Below are 24,157 nucleotides of genomic sequence, written 5' to 3' on the forward strand. Positions count from 1 at the left end.
ACATTCTGGTCTGTAAGTTTAATCATATGTGGAATAAGATGAGGGCATTAAACTTAGTCCAATAAGCCAAAAATACATACTTTGGCCCACACATTATGAACGTAGAGAATGTGGTTTTGTAGTACATACCGTAATGTGAGTAGAAGTCACTCCTCTGCAGATATAACTTTGCGCATCCTTGTGTCCTGAAAGGTTATCCCAGGGCGCACTGTCTCCAAGAGCCGATCAAATGTGGCAATGCTCATGCGACAGTATTGGTAAAATGTATCCGGATGCTCCCGCATAGAAGAATAGAGGCGGTGAAAATGACCTCTTGTGAGTCGTTGCCTCAAAAGTGGATGTACCCACATGCGTCTCCTCCTCCGCGGATCCACTATCACTGGGTATGGTTGCCCAAAGCGGCGTGACAAAAGCCAGTTGAAGAGAACCTGCTCAGTTGTATTGAAACTCAGACCCTCTGCCATGTTGCACATACAACACCAACACACCTAGTGAAGGCAAGGTCACAAATGGACAGAATGGAGGCAGCCACCTGTTCCTGAGCCAATAAATAGGGTGCAGGCTAATGATTTAAATAGTTTGCAGGCCTCAAAACCGTTAAATGTCCATTTTGCAAGGCTGCGAGAAAATCTCGCCATACGGATTGCATACGGATGCCATACGGATTACATACGGATGCTCACATGCGCAAAATACGCGACCGCACCTTGCTTACGGATGACATACGGAGCACTATTTAGAGGTCATTCATCCGTATTACGCCTGTAAACTACGGACCGTATTTTGCGCCGGTTAGTGTGACCCGGGCCTTAGAGTGAAGATCAGCTTAAAAAAAACATTCGAGCCTGAAGGACTCACCCTTTCGCTAGGTCTATGCAATAGAAGAAATGAGCTGTGAAATACTTTATATCCTCTCTGGAGGTGCTGCAGGTTAAAACACATGCTACGTTCTCCTACAGAATCCAAAATCCCAATGGTTAGACTTTTCTAACAATAAGGGATTTCCTAAAGAAGGTAACCCTTTTTTAATATGTCCCAATTCAACAGAAATGAATGACAACATGCAATCCAGAAGAACAATTTTGTCGGTCACGATTATCCAATCCTCATCATATTTGCTTCTGCTGTGGCATATATCAAATGGGTCTCATTATAACATTAGTAACCAAGTACCGAGCAGAACATCAGTAGACTGGAAGGTCCGGCCCACCAGGGATGGTCCTACTCATGAGATGTATGAGATCAGCCGTGAATACTGCCGACAGAGAGGATATACAAAACATCAGCTTGCACTCGGACAAATGTTATTCTATGGGGTCATGCACATGTAAAAAGTTTGATCCGATATTCGGAAGACATTGAGTGTAGTCCAATTTGTGTATGCTGACAGAATGGAGAAAATTGAGGCTTTTTTTCTTCATCTTCTCATTCAAAAGATTCAGAACACACTATGCTGACACTGTTAGATGGGCCAATAAACACTTGTTTGGTGATTGGCCTATGTAAAATCTCTGATCTCCACAGATTCTGCCACTTTTCTCCGTTTTGCGCTGCATTGTTCCATTGCAGACATTTACATTTGTTTCTTCTGGAGCGCACTATGTGAAATCTCTGCTTCCGTCCAACTGGAGGCGTCCAACTGCAGTCTACCCTGGAGGCGTAGGCTTTCACCCCTCTCTCCCAGATGCAATCAATCACAGCTGGGCAGCTAATCTAGCAGTGTCATTTGCAGCTAAGTTGTGATCAGAAGCATCTCAGAGGGAGGGGTAAAAAAACGTATGCTTGATAGAAGATTCTGAACAAATGCCCAGTTGGACTACAAGCAGAGATTTCACATACTGTACTCCAGAAGAAATAAATGTGAATATCTCTGCAATGGAGTGACGCAGCACAAAAATGAAAAGAATGGCAGAATCAGGGGAGCTCAGGGTTTTTTTTTTTACACAGTATTTAACTGAATTATGTGAGCAAGCGACAGGTTTTTTTTTTAAAAGGTCATATTAACTTTGCACTAAAGTATCGATAAAAATGTAATCAATTTGCAATAGGTCTTAATTAGTGATGAGCACAAGTGCTGGTTACTGTAGTTTGCCTAAGGTGCTCGGGTATGCACTGAGTATTGCGGGTGCTCGACTGACATGTTGGAGTCCCCATTGCCAAATGTTTTGCAGCTGTTACATAGCCACAAAACATGCGGTGATTGCCTGTGTATGGTAGTGAATTCCCTCGAAACATGCAACCGCAGGACTCCAACATGTCACTCAATCACCCATGATACTGAATGCATACCCGAGGCACCCTAGGCAAACTCAAGTAACAAGCTATTGTGATCATCACTAATCTTAATGAAACATTTCCTATTGTTCTTTTTCTATAATGTATCACCAGCAGACTACAAACAAACCCTGTGTAGTCAGACTCCTTTCAATCTGTCCATTATATATATTTTTAGGTGTATAAAAAAGGAGTATGGCTTCAATATCAGGATACATATAATATAAATAAAAATGGAAATATTGCATCCCTCTCTTTTATAAAAATCCCTAAACTCCCTGCCGCTGTCATCTTCTCTACGCTGCAGTATATCTGTATATACTATAGAGTATATGAACATATACGTTGTATAACAGATACACGGAATGTGAGTAATTTCAGTGGTTTTGTCTCTGTCACCATTGTGGTGTAAATGCCGGACGATTACATTGTATCTGTCTTCTACCTCTGTATAAAGGTATTTCTGGTTAACACATTGAGTTTTGTTATACACCGTGTAGGTAGACTCATCCTTTCTGTTTCCCTTCCATTCTTCATCTTTCATTTCTATACAAAATCTGAATTGTATAGCCGGAGGTACAGTGAAAGTCGTGAACACTGAAGCCGAGATCCGGAACGACAGTGGCAACAATGGCTGTTGTTCAATATTGTTATATACCGAGCCTGGAGCATTGTTACAGAAAATAATGAAGGCATCTCTGTAGCCCTTCTATAGATACATTGCACAGTAATTAAAGCTAAACTCTCTGCATATGGAGTGCGCCTGATATGTGTCCCCTATGATGGCATCTCGGCAGCCCGGCACAAACCTCCCGAGATCTTATGGCAGAACTGGTTTTCATAGTGGATATGGTGGGGAGGCTTCCAAAATATGGAAAAGTTAAAGGGTTACTGCCACGTTTATAAGTTGTCACTACTGATGAGCGAGCGTGCTGGGATAAGGTGTTTTCTGTGTTTGAGCCCCCGTGGCTGCATGTCTCGGCGCTGTTCGACAGCCACAACACATGCACGGATTGCCTAACAAACAGGAAATCCCTGCATGTGTTGTGGCTGTCGAACAGCCACGGGGACTTGAACATATTTTTCGAACACATCGAAGACCAGATCATGCTCAGATAACACCTTATCCCAGCACGCTCATTCACTACTAGTTGTCACCTATCAGGTTGGGCAATAACTTGCTGATCAGTTGTGGTAGAACAATTTGGATCCAACGTCTCATCTGAACGAAGCAGTGGCCAAATATGTTCACTACTTGCTCTATTCATTCTCCACCGAAGTGCTGGAGAAAGCCAAATGCAGCAAGTGAAAAATAGGGATCGGGCGATATAATTCAGCATGGCCGATCCCTCATTCCTTAACATCATCTGTGCGGGAAGAGTCGGCAAGAACCACCATGAGTATGGAGTAGTTGAAGACTTTCTGCAAATACTATAACCACTACATTCCATTTGTAGGGGTGGGGAAATTTATTAACAGCTTCGCACTAGTATTTTGGTATAAAAGTAGTAAACTTTTTATTCATTTCTCACCACTTTTGGAAAATAGGGGAAGTATGATCCGGATGGATTTATTATTATAATGATGATTAAAAGGGGTTGTCCAGTTGCAACAAAAAAACTATGTTATCATAGGTTTAAAATACAGACAACTTACTAATAAACTGGAATTAAAAAAGGTTCCTCTAATCCCAAGATATCAGAGCTGGTCCCAGTTCTCACCAGCTCGACTTTGGTTTCAAGTGTGCAAGATGGACTTTACCCTGTGTGTAGGGGGCTGTCTGCTGCTTGATCGGCTCAATTCAGTAGCTAAGACAGACCCCGTCTCTCTCCATGAATCAGACAGCCGCCCAGCGTTGCAACCCAGCTCTGGAGGGAACTGCAGCTGGCCTCAGTTATCCGAATGCAGTTCTCCTAGCAGGTGGCGCGAGCGCTGCTGGTGAGGACTAGTCTGGAGTGCTGCAGCCCCTCTATTTTTACGATGTCCTCTAGGTCATACCCCTACCAATCACAAATTGCTGGCATTTCCTAGCAATATCCCACATAAGAGAACAAATAATGACAATGGCACTCACAATGACATTTATGATCATTGATGAGGTGGAAACGTATTTTTAGAAGGGATCCTCTCATATCATTGAGAGAAAACTGCAATGGACATTACATTTGTTTTTTTTTTTCAAAACTTGTTCATGGATTGTGTCTTATTTTGTAGCCCAATAGATCTATGGTGCAATACCATACACAACCAGTGGACAAATGTGGCGCCATTTTTGTAAGAAAGCAGCCACGTTTTCTAATAGTGGACAAGCCTTTAAAGGGAATCTGTCAGCAGGTTTTTGCCATTTAATCTGAGAGCAGCATAATTTAAGGAAAGAAAGCCTGATTCCAGCAAGGTGTCACTTGCTCAGCTGCTTACAGTAGTTTCAATATAATCTCCTGCTGATAAAACACTGATTATCACTGCAGGACTAGGTGTCTCATGTCAGGCAGTCCAGATAATCTGTGTAACCCCACCCCCACCAATGATTGGTAGCTTGCTCATAGTGTACACAGAAAGCTGCCAATCAGGAGTGTGGGCACTGCTACATCTACAGCAGAGAAAACAGGGATTTTATCAAAACTGCACCAAGCGGCCCAGTGAATGATATATCACCGGAATCAGGGTCTCTTCCCCTACAACAAACTACTCTCAGATTCCACAGCAAAAACCTGGTTACAGATTCCCTTTAAGGTCACATGGCAGAAGGCACAAAGAGATCGTCTGTACAGCTGACTATATAGTCACGAGCCACACGCATAAAAGTCAATGCCCGTTCATGGAAAAAGATCGAAAATAAATTACAGTTTTGGCCAGTAAATGGTGATCCTCGAGATTTCTGAAGATATCTGAACTAGGCGTTTTGTACACCAGTCTTTATGAACAGTGTGAAGGAGTAAGATTTGCGCGGACGACTAAGCCTCAATCGGAAAAGCAATGTGGACTTTCAAAGAGTTGACAGAGTTGCCTGGGTTTGGAGTAAAACTGCCAAAAGTCATAAAAATTTCTTTACACCAGAACCACATCATAATCTGCTTGCTGAATCAGAGCACAGTCAGGCGGCCATATAACACAGATGACCATCGCATCACAGTACTTGGACTGGCCGGCGGTTATGCTGAGCCGAGCCTAACAGCTGCATAGAAACACATACTATCACGATTGGGTCAGGAGAGCACCCGGCAAATCCACACACTATGATGCGATGGTCAGACGTCTGTGTACATGGCCGTCTGACTGCGCCCTTAGTGCAATGTTTTGCTCAGAGATCAAAACAGATTTCTATACAACCTTATGTCAAATATGGAGCTTAGGAAAAGGTCACAGGAAAGATGCCTAATCCGATGTACGTAGAACCTTAAGGGTGGCCACAGATGTGACGATAACGAAAAGGATCAGCCAAAGCTTAAAGCTGGCCACGCACATACGAATGAGCTCTCATTCAGCTGTCCGCTATTAACCTCAACCACTTCCCCATTGAAGGGTGATGGAGCATTCACATGATGTCAAAGGGAAAAACAGAGAAAGCCGCTGCCAAGCGGCTCTGGCAGCGGATTACCTCCTGAACAATAAAAAATAAATAAATCAGTCTAGGGGAGTTGGGAGATCACAATACACTTAGACTGTCAACTGAGACCACATGAAGGGGTTGTCCAGGGCTGTGATATTAATGACCTAATTGTAGGATCGTTTAGAATTAGGGCAGGTGTGGATCAGACACCGGTTACCTCCACCGATCAGCTCTGGATGTAAACTGTGTATGGAGTCGGGACAGCACCGGTCCGTACATTGTGTAGTGGTCATCTGGGCTGCCACCAGGAATTTCAGCCTCCACCCCTGTAACCTTCACAGTCCCATCACCGACTCTTGGAAAAACTCCACTTCTGCACCACGTCCTCACCAATCACAGACAGTTCTCATCGATAACCAGATCACATACATAGCCAGGGGCTTAATAAAGCCAAGTCATTAGCCCAGACACCAGGGTGCCACAGTCTGCCAAGTCATTTATTCAGCGGTTCAGCTGTGCAGCGTGTCTCACCCAGTCTGGGCCCCATACACCAGTAATGCTCTGATGGTGGGGCCCTGGTGGTCATCCCCAGCTTCTGCAGATCAGATACATCTCGGATCATTCATCTACTTGGTGGGAACACTAGACTTTTGTCTAAAGATGTGAAGTGGTCCATCCAGAAATGATGGAAGGACCAATTTATACAGACAGGCAATCAGTGGACTGAGCACTTGGATATTCGCGGTCACCACTTCCCATAAACAGGTCAGCTGATCAAACACTTTGTTGTTTTTGTTCCCATGTTTTATAGGGGCCTAAAAGCAACCACTTACATGAGGGGGAAGTGCTGCCAATAATAACTGTATGGGGACAAATGGTCAACAGTCCCCATACAGTTAATATCGACCAACGTAAAAGGGTCTTTAAATGAGCATCGATCACCTTCTCATATTGTCCATCTCTTTTTGTAAGATCATCCTACTCTAATCTTCAAATAATCCTAAAAAATCCCATCCCTGTCCACTTCTCACAACTAATGATTAGCGACCGTGCTGGGATAAGGTGTTATCGACTGAGCATGCTCGGGAACTTCGTCGTGCTTGAATAATATGCTTCAGTCCTTGCGGCTGAAGGTCTCGCTGTTCAACAGCCGCAACACATGCAGGGACTGCCTAACAAACAGCGGAACCCTACATGTGTTGCGACTGTCAAACAGTCGAGGGGACTCAAAGATGTTTTTCAAGCACGCAAAGTCTCTCGGTAAGCACCAGAGCATGCTCAGATAACGTCTTATTCCAGCACGTATGCTCATCACAATCTTTCCTTACAACAAAGACACAAATAACATTTCTAAATTCAGATCCAAATAAATTATGAAAAAAAATCTCAAGATTGTTTTTTAGAATCTGATTGCTGTAAAAGATTCTCAAAAATCTCTCTGCATAAGAGCGAGATAAACCTTCCAGTTCAGTCAGATGGTACACCCCAACACCCACCCTCCAGCATCCATCCCCCCACCTTCTTGCATCTTATTTCTGTCGCAAGCATTAACATAAACAAATGAAGTGCAAAAAAGCGACCCCTGCGTGGCACAGCCGATGTCTCCGCCAAGCTTAACCCTCTCCTGCACCTTATTACAACTCTCTGAGAGCCATGATGAAAAGTAGAAAAGAAGGATAGGACCCAATATTGGTGAAGGGCGATGGAAATATTCTTATCAGTGGGGGCAAATCTCAAAGAGGATTTAGAAAGATTGAATTTAGGGGACCCCTTTATCCAAAGAAGCACAGGGCAAAATGTTACAGTGCACTTGAGAACATTTTTTTTTCGCTTCGGCTAGCAAATCTGTTTAATGGCTCGGTATACGAGCTCCTCATTTGCAAGTCGAAAAAAAAAAGAATGTGGAAAAAAGGATGAGAAACACAAAAGGGGAGATTTTGACTTTGGGTTTTAACGGTGCCCTATATGAAGGAATGAAGAGCTGGGAATAGAAATTCTACATCTTTTAATAACGAGGAGTGGGAGACAGTAGGGAGTTTACATTCCTCCCCCCTCTGCCCCACCTAAAATGTGGCTCTCTTTCTGAAGAGCAGAGAATATCTGGTGTATTTGTCCATGCTCCACTACATCTGGATGTGATCAGGCACAAGCATCTCTTAAATCTGCGATGGCTTCTTATGATAAAATGCATCGCAAGGCAAATCAAGACAAATGGCTGTCTTCCCCCCTTCCCATTGACATCTTGCAGCCTTGGAAGAGTTAATGAGCTGTAGGTACAGAAATAATTAGCGGCAGCATATAGCCTACTTGCAGTGTTTCCTATTGAAAGGTGCAGAAAGACAGACTTTATTCCAAAAGGGACCCTATTTTCCCCCTATATCTCCAGCATATGGAAGGGCAAAGAATAGGGTTAATTGAGCTAATTAGGAGACAATGAATGGTATCCCTGGCAGTGGGATGTTAAGTCTTGGACAGATAAAGAGTCTCTGAGAGCCCTAGAGGTCTGACCTACTGATTAATGGGGAGCTCAGGGTCCATCCCAGAGGGCACAAGTTACAGTAAGAGGAAGGAGGGAGCGATGAAGAGCAGAAGATTACCCCAAGCAGAACGAAACAAACAAGCAGCTTGATGAAACCAAACCACAAAGGGACAGAAACGTAACATACATATGTACAGCGGTTCCATACGGAAACACCTAAAATCACAAGTCTGCTGACCAAACAAATCCTAATCCAGAGAGAAGGAAGATCAATGACAACGAAATGCAGAAAATGACAATTTTTCAAGTAGGCAATAAAATCTATTAATACAAGTGGATAGAAGACATCAGCGTCAGGATGCAAAAGATGCACAAAGAAGGCAACTGGAATACATGCAAAAGTAGTGTGCGATTAAATATGAATGTGCAATATATATATGTATACATACCTGCACACACATCAGTACTGTATTTATATGTGTGAATGTATGTGAAATATATATATTCATACATGCACACAAGCATACATTCACATAACATACTGTACGCATGTGGTGTGTATATATATCTCTCACACATATACACACAAAGTTTTCATACATACAAGTATGTGCATTTATGTACATGTTTGCATCATATGTATGGATATTTGTATATGTTACCTGTATTTGTGAGTGTATTTTCAGGTTGTCTGACTTCTCTCTTTATTGGTATATTTTTGAGTAAAATGTAAATTGCTCTTTTATTCTATAAATTACTGACAACATGTCTTCGAATTTCCAAGCAATACATTTTGTATTTATTTTCAGAAAATGAGAAATGGTCAAAATAACAAAAAAATGCAGTGCTTGCAGACCTCAAATAATGCTAAGAAAACAAGTTCATAATCTTTTAGACACAACAATACTAATGTTTTATCTCAGGAAGAGTTCAGAAATCAATATTTTGTGGAATAACCATGATTTTTAATCACAGCTCTCATGCATCTTGGCTTGCTTTCCACCAGTCTTTCACACTGCTTTTGGGTGACCTTATGCCACTCCTGGTACAAAAATGTAAGCAGTTCTTCTTTGTTTGATGGCTTGTGAGTATCCATCTTCCTCTTGATTACATTCCAGAGGTTTTCAATGGGGTTCAGTTCTGGAGATTGGATTTGCTGTGGTGGTCCTTCATCCAGACATTAACCTAGCTGTGTGGCATGGTGCATTGTCCTGCTGGAAGAACCAGTCCTCAGAGTTGGGGAACATTGCCTGAGCAGAAGGAATGAACTGTTTTTCCAGGATAACCTTATATGCGGCTTGATTTATACGTCCATTGCAAAGATTAACCTGACCAATTCTAGCCTTGCTTATGCATCCCCAGAACATCACAGATCCTCCACAAAATTTCCTAGTGGGTGCAAGACACTGTGACTTGTACGCCTCTCCAGGACTCCGTCTAACCATTAGATGACCAGGTGTTGGGCAAAGCTTAAAATTAGACTCATCAGCAATTACCTTACTCCAGTCCTCTATGGTCCAATCCTTATGGTCTTTGGCAAACTTCAGTCTGGCTCTCCTTTGCTTCTCATTGATGAAAGGCTTTTTTCTACCTTTACATGACTTGAGCCCTGCCTCTAGGAGCCTGTTACGAACTGTTCTTGCCATGCACTTCACCCCAGCTGCCATTTGCCATTCCTTTTGTAGGTCACTTGATGTCATCCTGCAATTGCTGAGTGATATTCGAATGCTAGTCAGTGGAGAGTCGTTTTCGTCCTCTGCCGGTCTGTAGCTTTGTTGTCCCCAATGTCTGCTGCATGACCTTGTTGTAATGGACCGCCATCTAAGAAATTTTAAGGATGGAGGCAACATGACGGTCATGTATCCCTCTGCTAGTAAAGCCAGAATTGAGACATTCTTTTCCCCAATCAAGACTTTTCAACTCCTTGTTTTGCCACCCAGCTTTTCCTATTGCAAGAGGATTGTGAACAGCACAGCAGGGTTTTTTATACTTTCCTTCGTTAAATAAAATTTGGTTCAGGTGATCACCTGATCAGAAGCACATTAAGTAGAATGAGGTGTACTCTGGTTGAAACTCAACTGACACTGGAAGTCAGACATGTAGAGAAGCTGATTTTTATAGAATTGTGCAGCGGTCTCTTAATTTTTGGCATAGCTGTATATATATATATATATATATATACACACACACACACATACATACACACACATACAGTACAGACCAAAAGTTTGGACACACCTTCTCATTCAAAGAGTTTTTATTTTCATGACTATGAAAATTGTAGATTCACTCTGAAGGCATCAAAACTATGAATTAACACATGTGGAATTATATAATCAAGAGAAAGCCAAGAGTGTGCAAAGCAGTAATCAAAGCAAAAGGTAGCTACTTTGAAGAACCTAGATTATAAGACATATTTTCAGTTGTTTCACACTTTTTTGTTAATTATATACAGTGGGGCAAAAAAGTATTTAGTCAGTCAGCAATAGTGCAAGTTCCACCACTTAAAAAGATGAGAGGCGTCTGTAATTTACATCATAGGTAGACCTCAACTATGGGAGACAAACTGAGAAAAAAAAAATCCAGAAAATCACATTGTCTGTTTTTTTTTTCATTTTATTTGCATATTATGGTGGAAAATAAGTATTTGGTCAGAAACAAGCAATCAAGATTTCTGGCTCTCACAGACCTGTAACTTCTTCTTTAAGAGTCTCCTCTTTCCTCCACTCATTACCTGTAGTAATGGCACCTGTTTAAACTTGTTATCAGTATAAAAAGACACCTGTGCACACCCTCAAACAGTCTGACTCCAAACTCCACTATGGTGAAGACCAAAGAGCTGTCAAAGGACACCAGAAACAAAATTGTAGCCCTGCACCAGGCTGGGAAGACGGAATCTGCAATAGCCAACCAGCTTGGAGTGAAGAAATCAACTGTGGGAGCAATAATTAGAAAACGGAAGACATACAAGACCACTGATAATCTCCCTCGATCTGGTGCTCCACGCAAAATCCCACCCTGTGGGGTCAGAATGATCACAAGAACGGTGAGCAAAAATCCCAGAACCACGCGGGGGGACCTAGTGAATGAACTTCAGAGAGCTGGGACCAATGTAACAAGGCCTACCATAAGTAACACACTACGTCACCATGGACTCAGATCCTGCAGTGCCAGACGTGTCCCACTGCTTAAGCCTGTACATGTCCGGGCCCATCTGAAGTTTGCTAGAGAGCATTTGGATGATCCAGAGGAGTTTTGGGAGAATGTCCTATGGTCTGATGAAACCAAACTGGAAATGTTTGGTAGAAACACAACTTGTCGTGTTTGGAGGAAAAAGAATACTGAGTTGCATCCATCAAACACCATACCTACTGTAAAGCATGGTGGTGGAAACATCATGCTTTGGGGCTGTTTCTCTGCAAAGGGGCCAGGACGACTGATCCGGGTACATGAAAGAATGAATGGGGCCATGTATCGTGAGATTTTGAGTGCAAACCTCCTTCCATCAGCAAGGGCATTGAAGATGAAACGTGGCTGGGTCTTTCAACATGACAATGATCCAAAGCACACCGCCAGGGCAACAAAGGAGTGGCTTCGTAAGAAGCATTTCAAGGTCCTGGAGTGGCCTAGCCAGTCTCCAGATCTCAACCCTATAGAAAACCTTTGGAGGGAGTTGAAAGTCCGTGTTGCCAAGCGAAAAGCCAAAAACATCACTGCTCTAGAGGAGATCTGCATGGAGGAATGGGCCAACATACCAACAACAGTGTGTGGCAACCTTGTGAAGACTTACAGAAAACGTTTGACCTCTGTCATTGCCAACAAAGGATATATCACAAAGTATTGAGATGAAATTTTGTTTCTGACCAAATACTTATTTTCCACCATAATATGCAAATAAAATGAAAAAAAAACAGACAATGTGATTTTCTGGATTTTTTTTTCTCAGTGTGTCTCCCATAGTTGAGGTCTACCTATGATGTAAATTACAGACGCCTCTCATCTTTTTAAGTGGTGGAACTTGCACTATTGCTGACTGACTAAATACTTTTTTGCCCCACTGTAATTCCACATGTGTTAATTCATAGTTTTGATGCTTCAGAGTGAATCTACAATTTTCATAGTCATGAAAATAAAGAAAACTCTTTGAATGAGAAGGTGTTTCCAAACTTTTGGTCTGTACTGTATATAATATATATATATATATATATATATATATATATATATACATACACACACACACATGTGTATGTTTGTGCATATATATGGTGTGTATATGTACTATATATGTATGCATGATTGTTGTTAGTATAATTATGTATATATGCATATAGAGTATGTACATGTATGAACATTTATATATGTATGCATTTGTGAAAGTTGTATGCTGATGTATGTATCTAAGTATGTCTGGATATATGTGTATATACGTTCAGGTGCCTGTATGCATTTGTGTATGTAAATGTACATGAGAGATCCTTCTACTTACAAGAACAAACAAGCAGGAAGGCCCGGCTCGCCATTATGTGCACTGCAGATATTACTGACGGAGCTAATCATTGTCTGACGTGCTTATGTAGAATAATTGGTGTGAAGAGAAATTCATCAGACTGAGAAAAGATACAAAACATATTTACTATGGGAGCCGCAGAAAACTTGTTAGAACAATACAAAAATCAATAGCTAACCCCGCTACACCAATGATGATTATTGCCTGGGAGCAGCACGATCTAAAACGCACACCCAGAGAAGAGCAAGAGGAAAACATTTTCCTGCTGCCTAAATATCACAGACATATTCCGGAGCGCTGTACCAACTCATTGCCATGTAAGAAGCCCTGTGTTTATGGATGGCCCCGTATATGCATTTACTAAAGTCTGCGGCAGGATTTAGGTTTATTGCGTTAATAACAGATCACTTTATAGAAGGGACTGGAAGGGTAAAAATAAAGGTGGATTTTTTTTTTTTTTTAAGAAATCCTGGAAGTTTTCATAGCTCCTTGTCAGAGGTACAAAACGAATCAAGCACTTTCTAGGAAAACCATTAAGGACATGACTGCCCTGCTGAATAGTTTTCCAGCGGTGATGGAAGAGGAGAAGAGATCATCGTTATAACACAGAAGGACAAACTCTAAGGATGTGGGACTCTGGTGCACTACACGGGCATGGCGGTGGCATGAGGAAGACATTTTTTTCAAAACAAGAAATTGCAGTAGAGTTGCAAAATTTTGCATTTTGGACATTAATATTCCTTGTAGGACACCGATCGGACGATGTATGGACAGGGGAAAAGTCCATCACATAATATACCCACACCACCTAATACACCCGCACATTTTTGGTGTATATAGATCCTATATAGCCGTATATAGTCATATTGGTTGCTGGGCTCTTTGCACCCAACCCAAAAATGGTGGATTTAGCTCCAGAGGAAAGCGGATAATCTGCAATGGAAGGCAATGATGCATCCAGCTCCAGTTTCGTAGGTGGCTGCATGATATTCTCAGCCTGCACAGTATAGTCGGCGACGACAGAGATGCATAGACACCATTGCATTTCACAATTGGCAAAGTATTAGTTTATAGATGAAGGATTTGGGGGGGCTCCACCGGTAACGGGGCCAGTGCACTACGGGGCTCAGTAGGGAATACCCCTTCAAAGGGCAATTGGGAAAGAGACTTTAACCCTTAAAGTGTTGGTCCCCAGCAATTTCCTAGAGTTTTCCTACAGGTCCAGACTTGTCCCAGGTCAGGCACAGTATCCCTTCTGTTTTATGACATCCTGTGTTTTCACCTCACTCCTGGCAACAGAAACAAATGTGTGTCCCTTTTGTTAAAAGAAGGCAAACAAAGGGAGTTGAGAACTGGCAGGTACTCGAGGACATGTAAACTCAGGTGCAGAGGACGGCGTACGAATATAAAAAAAGGTACAAGAAATGAGAGAGGAATCCTAGAAGATGAAGGTCAGCCCAATAAGGTCCAGTCTGATCCATGCTGCAGGTCAACGAAACCATCATGAAATCCAAGATCACTGCACAGTTTTCACGCAATATGATCAATCGGATACAATGCAAATCCTTGGATTATTTATCACATCTGTTTTAATATTGATTTGCCATTAGGGTGTAACGGTGATAAATATTGCACAATTTATCCGCCATGTTAGCATCCAGGCTGGGGACATTGTGTTCTGCTGCTTCCAAAAATCAAGAGGAAAAATGTTGGATGATGCATTCTAAACAATTGCTACATCTATGGGCAGCTGTACAATGCTCTGCAAACTTTCCTCACTGACCACCACTAGCAAATGTTAGAAAGAAAACCTGGAGCCACAATTTTAGGGAACAAATATCTATCCATCTGTATCATGTGAATGGTAGTCAGCAAACTAGAAACAATGAATAGTTCTGCAAGCCTGGTGATGGATACGTAGTGGCACAGGGATCTGCATGCAAAGCAACCGCAACTCTATGGGACGTGCAAGAAAGAAATGCATTCTCTCTACAAGTGCATGCACAGTAGTAATGGCTGTAAAGGCAACTGCTGCGTTGTAGGGTCTCCTCTGCAACAGGCAATGTACAGGATGACTGGGGGAGCCAGATTCTCTGTGCAGGAGGCAGAGCACAATCACTTCCCCATCTAATTGCTCTGCAGCATAATAAAGATGCATATTGTGCACGCTGCACTGGAAAATACATTATTGACCCTCAACGTGGACATGAAATGCACAACTTTGCCTGCTCAGTGCAAGTTCTGGAACATACAGTCCCTCAAGGGGTCTTGTTAAAAAATGAGAGCAAGAAAAGTATCCAAACAATAGAAACAAATAGACCAGATGCAGACATGCCATATACAGCGTAACACCATGTATCAGTGTTTGATAGAATTAGTACTAGAACATATGGCTACTGGCATAGATATATATATATATATATATAGCTTAGGCTAAATATTGGCCATTTTATTTATTGCAAATAGTTTTTGATGCCAAGTGTCAAAAAAGCCTAATAATGCTGTGCTTACCTGCTGTAATATTGCCAATAATGACCATAATACTACCAGTGTACTACCTATAACCAGTATGGTACTTCCACTATTGGTCACAGTGCTGTTTAAAGTGCCCACACCAACATGGATGGAGTGTAGAAGTGTAGAAAGTAAGGCATTAATATATCTCCTTTGTTATCTAACTAAACACATCTTCCAAGACCAGCCAGCGACTAATACATTGGAGACATATTCATACATACACATAATTATAGGTTGTTGCCCCTCCTGCTCATGTATTTGTGACAATCAACATCCCCCTCCCTTCCTCCAAAATCATCAACATCAGACATATGTCATAGTGCATTACACATACAGAGTGCACACATGAGCCCTAAATATACATCATACAAAAGCAGAAATAAATATATATATATATATATATATATATATATATATACACAGTATATATTTCGCCAGGAAGCCTATGTAAAGTAGCAGCCCTGGCTGCATTGTGGACTTTCAGTTACCAGCCGACAGGATACAATGTATTTGATGAGTACACAGAAGGAAAGTAACAAATAAATAGAGAAACAATCAGGGCTGGCATATGGCTGCTGAGCCGGTGCCATTCACTACCCAGATCCCTGATTAATGAAATTACTGCACACACCAATGTCACAACTCGAACTTGCCAGCCCAACACTTCCCAGGTGCAAGGCACCAAATAAACTCTGCTCCAAGTGCAGCAGCGGTCAGTGTGCGGCAGCGGTCAGTGTGCACGGCGCCCTGCGCTCACCTGTCTGCACTGCACACAGCAGGAGGAGAGTTACCAGCAACATTCCATCCAGAGAGGGGCAATGCCGGGTGTGAATCCCTCCTCAGAGCCGAGCTCAGTGCTCGCAGCCCTCTGTGCTCCCGTGCAGCAGCAGCTCCTCCTCTGTCTCCTGTCATCAGTAGGGTGGGGAGGAGTGACAGTAAGAAAAGGCATGCAAACGCAATATCATGAAGACCTGGGCATATTCCATGGCTCCCACCTGCTGCACACACATTCTGAAGCTTTCTCATAGGTTGTGAAAGTTGGTGAATTCAGGATCAGCAATCCACAATACACATTCCCCCATATCCTCTGCACCTGGAAAGTGGAGCAGTGGGTATGAGCCTGAGGAGGAATGATAGGACACTGAGGGGGGTTTATTAATTTGTAGTTACATTTAATAGATAGATGTGGCTAAGAACTCAAATGCATAGAGAACACATGCTGCTAATGTAATAAACACTGGTGTTGGTTATAAGCTTCAGAACTGGACCCTTCCTCACAATATGGTGGCAAAAAAGGCTGGACGTCGGCGTCAGCCACGAAGCAAATGTATCACTAGAAAAGCAATGAATTGCCAGATGTGTCCAATTTAATAGCAGCGCAACGTCTGATTGTAAAAGACTTGCACCTGAATGCAATTTTGTTCTCCCTTTCGAGGCGATAGGCATGGTTGACGTGGGCAACTGTTCCGTCGCGCAGAACGTAAGGGCTCGTTCAGACATCCGCTTTTCATGTACAAGCGCCACCCACGTTTTTCACGGAAAACACTTGTGCACGTGATAGTCTTTGGGGCCATCCATTCACACGTCTTATTATTTTCATCAGATCAAGCGGCGTGCGGGAAATATCGGAGACGTGCAATTTTGATCCGAGGGATGAAAAAAAAAATCAGACTGTACTCGAATGACGCAAACACGGTTTTCTCCGAGTGTCAGAAAGGAGAAACTAGAGAAACTTTTTTTTTAAATTTCGCTACATACGAGAAAGGCGGATGACACTCGTCCCACACTCTGATCAAATCAATCAAGCGTGAAAAAAATCAGACGTGTAGATGAGGCCATAGGGTGAGTGCACTTGGAGTATTTTGAGAAGTTTTTTGGAGCGGGGTCTGTTCTGGAAAACATCTGGAAAAAAAAATGTGGAGAAGAGAAAGTGGAAGGTACTTTTTTGAAGTTTCTCCCAATGGAAGATGCTCCAAACTTAGCACTGTCTAGTCAAAAGGCTGCGAAACGAGGAAGACGTCGATGTCTTGTCCTGTAATGTTTTTTTGGTCGTATTTTGCAGCTTTTATTTTAACTTGCGTGGAATAACCTAGCCCCTGAGGAATGATCGAGTCGCTTCTTTTAGTAGCTTTGCATCTTTGGAAATTCTGAAAAGGCTGAACATAGGAGCAGCAAGTCGTTTTTACGTTGCAGTGCAAGCGTTTGTTCTTTTTGGTGTTTAGTGCTTTTTCAGGCGGATGCTGAGTGGAGCCACATGAAAAAGGCTTTGTGCACCCATACCACCCATACTGTAAAGGTGCTCGAAAAACTCGTGGTTTCCACTAGAAATCTCGTCGTTTTTAATCACCTCATAAAAACTTTCTGTGAACATACCTAATGATGACACTTTGATCCAAAACATTATCGACCATTATTTTTTGTAACATGGGAAGCCGAAGAAGCACACGGATGACAAATGAGAAAAAAAAAAGATGTTATAGTTTTCTGGATGAAACTCTGACAATTTTTTGATACGTTTGTGTGACCCTGCTACGTAGCCGCAGAATAGAGTAATCTTTGCCCGTGCCACCTGTATGGTGGTCACTGTATAGGCTTTTCTCTAAAACACATCCTGACCCCCAAAAACACTAAAAAAAACCCCAGTAAAAAAGCTGTGAGTCCAGCCTTAAAGCTCAGGGATGGCTATTGTTTTGGTATATACTAATTGGAACTTAATGGGGAGGAGCGCCATCATTGTTTCTTTAGTGTTGGTTTATTATTAAATACAGTAAAATGCAATAGGATCGAGTATATGGGTTTTGTGAAATCTGGATAAAAGCAGCTGCCTTTTGATGTCTCCCCGTCAACTTCCGCTGTACGAGCATTCGTAAAAAAATAAACAGCTGTCATTCCACAGAAAACAGTTGACATTCCTTATAGTTTTATTAATATAGCCTTGCATAAGAGCGAAGGCGCCATACAGTATGGAGTCAGCGTGTGGTTTCTACATGCAATGTTTCCGGCTTATCTCTCTATATATAGGAATATTTAGGGGGAAAAATACCATATTTCTAATCTGTACAGTTGCACAAAGGTTAACTAGGTAAGGAGGGGGAGACACTTGTGTCGTCCCAGCGTATTTTCTCTCATCAGTGAGAATGGGGCGGATTATTCGAATTACATTCCGATCAGTGTGATACAAACTTCTCGGATGAGGATTAAAGATGGGGAAAAAAAAGTTCTCCATTTTCTCTATTTTTTGAGTTCAATCCAATTTTTTTTCCCCATGGACTCATTGACTTGCATGGCCAAATATGATCTGATAGTCCGATTAAACGCGGGCATGCTGTGATGTTTTTTCTCAGACTGAGTTCAAGGAAAAAAATTGGACATATGCACGGTCCCATAGCATAAAGAGTAGGACCGAGTGCGATCCGATATTTTGTCAGATCGCACTCAGACCGATAATACGGCCATGTGCATGAACGCTAAAGCTAATATGTGTAGATAGGAGTCCTGATGTTTCTGCTAGAAAGTATTAGTATGGGTTAGACCTTCACACACTTCTACCCCCACATTCCTTCCTATGTATACAGTAAATACGTGGCTCGTTGTGTAAACCACGTGCGGTACACCGTAAAAGCTTGCTTACGACTTGTATATGAGCCGTTGAATTGTAAAGTGCTGCAGAATATGTTGGCACTATATAAATAAAGATTATTATTATTGCTAGGATGCGTTAGTCTATTGCACATTGGGGCAGAGCGATAAAAATTGCTACAGGTCATCGAAAGCCTCGTGTTTATATAGCAACTACCCGGACATTTTATTTTTCCCTTTTGAGGCCAAAAGTTTCCTGTTTATTGCTGTAATTAAGATTTTGTAGGTTCTGTTGGAATTTTTGCACCTTGATCCAGAAGATCAGTTGTGGGGTCAGACCCTGATGTTGGGGGGAGGCCGGGATCACAATCTCCATTATAGGAGTTGGATGGGGCTGAGGTCCGGGCTCTGTGATCATGTTCTCACCCCCTCAATGTCTGTATGGACTGTGATCATGTTCTCACCCCCTCAATGTCTTTATGGACTTTGTGCACTGGGCACAGTCATGGGCAACAGAAAAGGGCGAACCCCAAACTGTTCCGGTAAAGCTGAAGCTACAATTATCCACAACGCTTTGTGCTGATGAATTAATGACAGTGATTCTGTATGGAAGAGAATATTCTCGTCACCAGGTGATGATGAAACTTTCACACATTAAGAAAATTGCCAAAACATAATAGTACTTTAACTGACAACAACCAATAAATGTTTATTATTAGTAAAACCAGGAGCTGTCACCCCAGGACTTGGTGCTTTTAAGTTGTTGATGTTTGACCTAAGGAATGTGACAAAATGGGATTAAGTATCCTCACAATCAGGGCACGATGTGATGTAGACGTGACATGGACATGACATGGACATGCCTGGACCTGCCACTGGACATGTCAAGGGGACAACCTTAAAGTCCTTTTATATGGACTAGTAATCAATTCTGACCATTGGCCCTTGTACGCATGGCAGCGATCAGCCAACGAACGGGGAATTGCTTGTTTGTTGGTGGATCACATCTTTTACATAGCCTAAAAATTAATTGTTGGCAGAAAATCTCTGAGGACAATCTGTAAACTGTAGTATTGTTACTGCTCAATGATGGTACATGCCTATATACTGTAGTTGGCATTGGCCTGCTGACGTGAAGGAGCAATTTATTAAAATGTGCACGTTAAGGGGAAGTACTGCTTTACGTTTCGATACATCGCTCATTGGAAAGTAAAGTACTGTGTATATGTGAACCCAGCCTAATCCGTGTGTGGCTACCTACTGTAGAATTTGGCATTCTGTTCCCGTGAGTTACCAAAATTTTGAAAGAATTCTAAGGTGCAGGGTTTCTCCTTGTGGAGAGTGACATGCCTGGCATGACAGTGAATGGGGCTTATAAGCCATGCAATGCTCCTGTGGGAAATTAAATATGCAAATTGCCTACAAATTGGTGCAAGAAAATCCTTGAAAAAGGACTCCTCCTGCACATGGCAGTATGATGGTAGATATACAACAGCAATAAGTATCCTTTTTGACTCCATGAAAGCAGTTCTTCTAGTGGAGAACAGTTTGGTATTACCCTGACCGATGGAGAACGCCAACACTTTTTTGGGTTGGATTAAAAACTTCTGATTTTTCCATCTGAAATTGGAGATGTCTAGTGGTCCAGTAGGACCAAACCCAAGGCACCTGAAAAAGTTTTCATGTGATTTTTAAAAAAAAAATATGACATTGAAAAGTGTAAGGAAACTGGGACATGCAAATAAACCTTTAAGTCCTGAATACAGCCATGAGAACTTGCTGCTGTGATTAAGATGGAGCATCTCATAGCAGTCATCTTATAACGATAACAGATGCACGCCATTGCAACCAATATTCATTACTCTTACAGCAACCATCTCGTAATTCACAATATTCAACTGGATCTTTTCTAGAGGTGACCCACTGAAATTAGAAGAAATGTTGGTCGAATCTGCCAATTTGGTGGCATCAGCCTCTCACATTAGAAGGGTGTTCTGACTGTCATGATACCAGTGCTGGGTGACCGGCACTTCTGGGGTTAATGTTCTGATCTCAGGGCAGACTCTCACCTGCACACCTGGGACCTATTATGGTGACCTCTCATTGGTTCTGGGGAGGCTTCTTATAGCCTCCGGACGCTCCCATCCCCCGTCAGTTATACTTTCACCCTTGGCATTGTGTGGTGACCCCTGAGTGTGTTAGTGCTGTGTTCTGGTTGCATGATTCTCTGTGTATGACTCTGTCTGTTCTCTGGATATTGCTTTGGATTCTGCTTGGTACCTTCTACGTCTGTTTGGTTTTGATCTCTGCTTGGCCCTGACTATCCGTTCTGTCTCATCCCTGGAACTTTACTGATAACTTGTGTATGACCTTTGGCTTTGTCTGACCTCCCACCTGTTTATCCCTCCTGTACCTCGCTTGCCTGTTTTGTGCATGACCTCCGCTTTGCCTGACTCTGAGTTTTCCACCTACTCTGGAAGCAGGATGCTAAGCCCCGCCCCTTGCAGTCACATGACCGTAGGTCCTGTGCCGGCTTGCTAAACTTCTACATTCAGGTCCTGTGCATCTTTATTTTCTGGCTGTTCTTGTCCCCAGGGGTCCCTACGGTGCGGGTGAGTCCCTGCTTAACGGAGGCTGTACGCCGGCGCTGTCAGGACCCTGACATTATAACTGACCATTAAGTTTTTGGGGGGTTTTTTATGCAGAGAGTTATGGATCCCATACAGTCTCTGGCTGACCAGATGAAAAGTCTGAGTCAGATGTTTCAGGGTTTATCTCTGGCGCAGCAAGCTCTGGCTCGTTCTCAGCAGCAGGTTTCTGAGATAGTGCGGGGGGCTTTAGCTGCTGGGTCTCTGGGGGCTGGGGCAAGTGATGTTGTTTTAGTGTCCCCAGTACAACCTGTTAAACTGCCTGACTTTTTTTCTGGAAACAAAAAGGAGTTCAGGGTCTTCATGGAGGGGTGCAAACTTTTTTTTTTGTTTGAGACCACGTTCCTCTGGGGACGAAAGTCAGAAGGTTGGGGTCATTATGTCTCTGTTAAGAGGGTACCCACAAGCTTGGGCTTTCTCCCTTTCTCCCACTGCCCCTGAGAGAGTGTCTGTGAATGCATTTATGATGAGCCTGACCAAGTGCGATTGGCAGAGGACATAGTGATGAGCGTCTGTCAGGGGAAACACTCAGCTGAGTGGTTTTGTACTGAATTCCGCCGCTGGGCCGCAGAGGTCTCTTGGAATGATGCTGCACTCCGAGGACTCTTTTGCAGAGGCTTGTCCGAGCGGCTGCAGGATGCCTTGACGTTACATCCCCCACCTAACTCTCTCGAGGACGCCATGACTCAGGCCGTCCGGATGGACCGCAGGCTGCGGGCCAGAGGGGTGATGCAGGTGGAGACTCCATTGTTCCCCAGTGGAAAAGAGACTGCCCCTGAGCTCATGGATGTAGGCGCCCTCTCCCTGAAGGATACAGAGAGGAAACGCCGGAAGGACAAGCAGTTATGCTTTTACTGAGGTAAAACGGGACATTGGAAAAGGGAGTGTCCTGATTGCCCGTCTTCAGCCCGGTCGGCGGGAAACGACTAGGTCTGGGTAGTCAACGGGGAGACTACTCAGACCCTCAGGTACCCTTTTCCTAGTTTTCTAAAGTGTTACTGTCTGTGGAACTGTTTGTGGACGGTAGTTCTTTTTCCTCTACAGCCATCGTGGACTGCGGATCATCGATTAATCTCATTGACTCCCAATTGGTCACACACTGCAAGATAGGGACAGTTAGGCTCAAGGTTCCGATCAAGGTGATGGTCATTGACTCCTCTCCCCTCACTAAGGAGGGAATTCTCTTTATGTCTGACTTGTTTTCGCTCAGAGTGGGCGCTACTCATGTGGAAAACCTAAGTTGTTTTGTTCTGGACAATCTACCTGCAGGGTTGGTGTTGGGCATACCCTGGTTACAATGCCATAACCCAGTTATTAACTGGAATACCGGGGAGATTGTTCAATGGGGGTTTAATGATTTTAAATTATGTGATAAATCCGCACTGCTGGTTGAACCTGTTAAATCTGTGTCTGTATCATCTGTCGAGCTGGAAGGTATTCCAGAATGCCTGAAGGACTTCGAAGATGTATTCTCCGACAGCGAGGCCAAGACGTTACCGCCACATAGACCCTTTGACTGCGCTATTGAGCTGGTCCCGGTTACTAAATTACCTAAAGCCCGTCTGTTTAATTTGTACGGTCCTGAGCGCTTGGCTATGAAGGAGTACATTGCTGAAAGTCTGCGTAAAGGACACATACGTCCTTCAGTCTCACCTGTGGCGGCAGGTTTCTTTTTTGTAAAGAAAAGAGATGGCAGGTTACGTCCCTGTCTCGATTTTCGGGAGCTTAATCAGATTACTGTACGGAATACGTACCCCCTTCCATTGATTCCCGATTTATGTAACCAACTATCAGGGGCAAAGTGGTTTTCTAAACTGGATCTTCGGGGGGCATATAATTTGATAAGCGTCCGAGAAGGGGATGAATGGAAAACCGCGTTCCTCACGACCGAGGGACTGTTTGAAAATTTAGTCATGCCGTTTGGTCTTACCAACGCCCCCGCCATATTTCAGAATTTCATCAACGTGTTATTCTCGGATCTCATTGGTCGTTTTGTCGTTATCTGCTTAGATGATATTTTGATATACTCCTCCGACAAGCATTCTCATTTGGAACATGTACGAACTGTTCTCCAAAGACTGAGAGAAAATCATCTGTATGCCAAATTGGAGAAATGTGTATTCTGTGTGCAAGAATTGTCTTTTTTGGGATTAATTGTATCCGGTGAGGGTTTTTGCATGGACCCCAAGAAGGTGCAGGCCATTGCTGATTGGGTGCAACCCCGAGATCTTAAGGGTCTTCAGCGCTTCTTGGGGTTCGCCAATTATTACCGCAAATTTATCCGGGGGTTTTCACAAGTGGTCAAACCTCTCACGGATCTAACATGCAAAGGTGCGGATGTGAGAAATTGGTCCTCACTCGCAAAAGAGGCCTTTGCGACGCTGAAAAAATGTTTTATGTCTGCTCCTGTCTTTGTACAGCCAGATCCTTCCAAACCATTTGTGGTGGAGGTGGATGCCTCCGAGGTGGGGGTGGGGGCAGTGTTATCCCAAGGGCCTGCCACTCTAACCAAACTCAGGCCATATGCTTTCTTTTCCAGGAAGTTCTCTGCTGCTGAAAGAAATAATGATGTAGGCAATAGAGAGCTTCTTGCGGTCAAGTTG

The 24,157-nt window shown here is 43.0% G+C and overlaps 1 protein-coding gene across 2 annotated transcripts in view; it reads right to left on the reverse strand.

Annotated features, from left to right (window-relative positions):
• Positions 1–16,309, reverse strand: part of DSCAML1 (DS cell adhesion molecule like 1) — a 309,575-nt gene extending 293,266 nt beyond the window's left edge. Inside the window, exon 1 of one of the 2 annotated variants that reach the window (XM_073585240.1) lies at positions 16,085–16,309. In XM_073585240.1, coding sequence (XP_073441341.1) covers positions 16,085–16,127 — 43 coding nt within the window. In that variant the 5' untranslated portion in view covers positions 16,128–16,309. The remainder of the gene's footprint in view (positions 1–16,084) is intronic. The other variant, XM_073585241.1, reaches the window with a different exon arrangement.
• Positions 16,310–24,157: the final 7,848 nt, after the last annotated feature.

The sequence above is a fragment of the Dendrobates tinctorius genome, unplaced genomic scaffold (assembly GCF_039654945.1).
Source record: "Dendrobates tinctorius isolate UK_male_01 unplaced genomic scaffold, ASM3965494v1 ptg000086l, whole genome shotgun sequence".
Taxonomy (NCBI): Eukaryota; Metazoa; Chordata; class Amphibia; order Anura; family Dendrobatidae; genus Dendrobates; species Dendrobates tinctorius.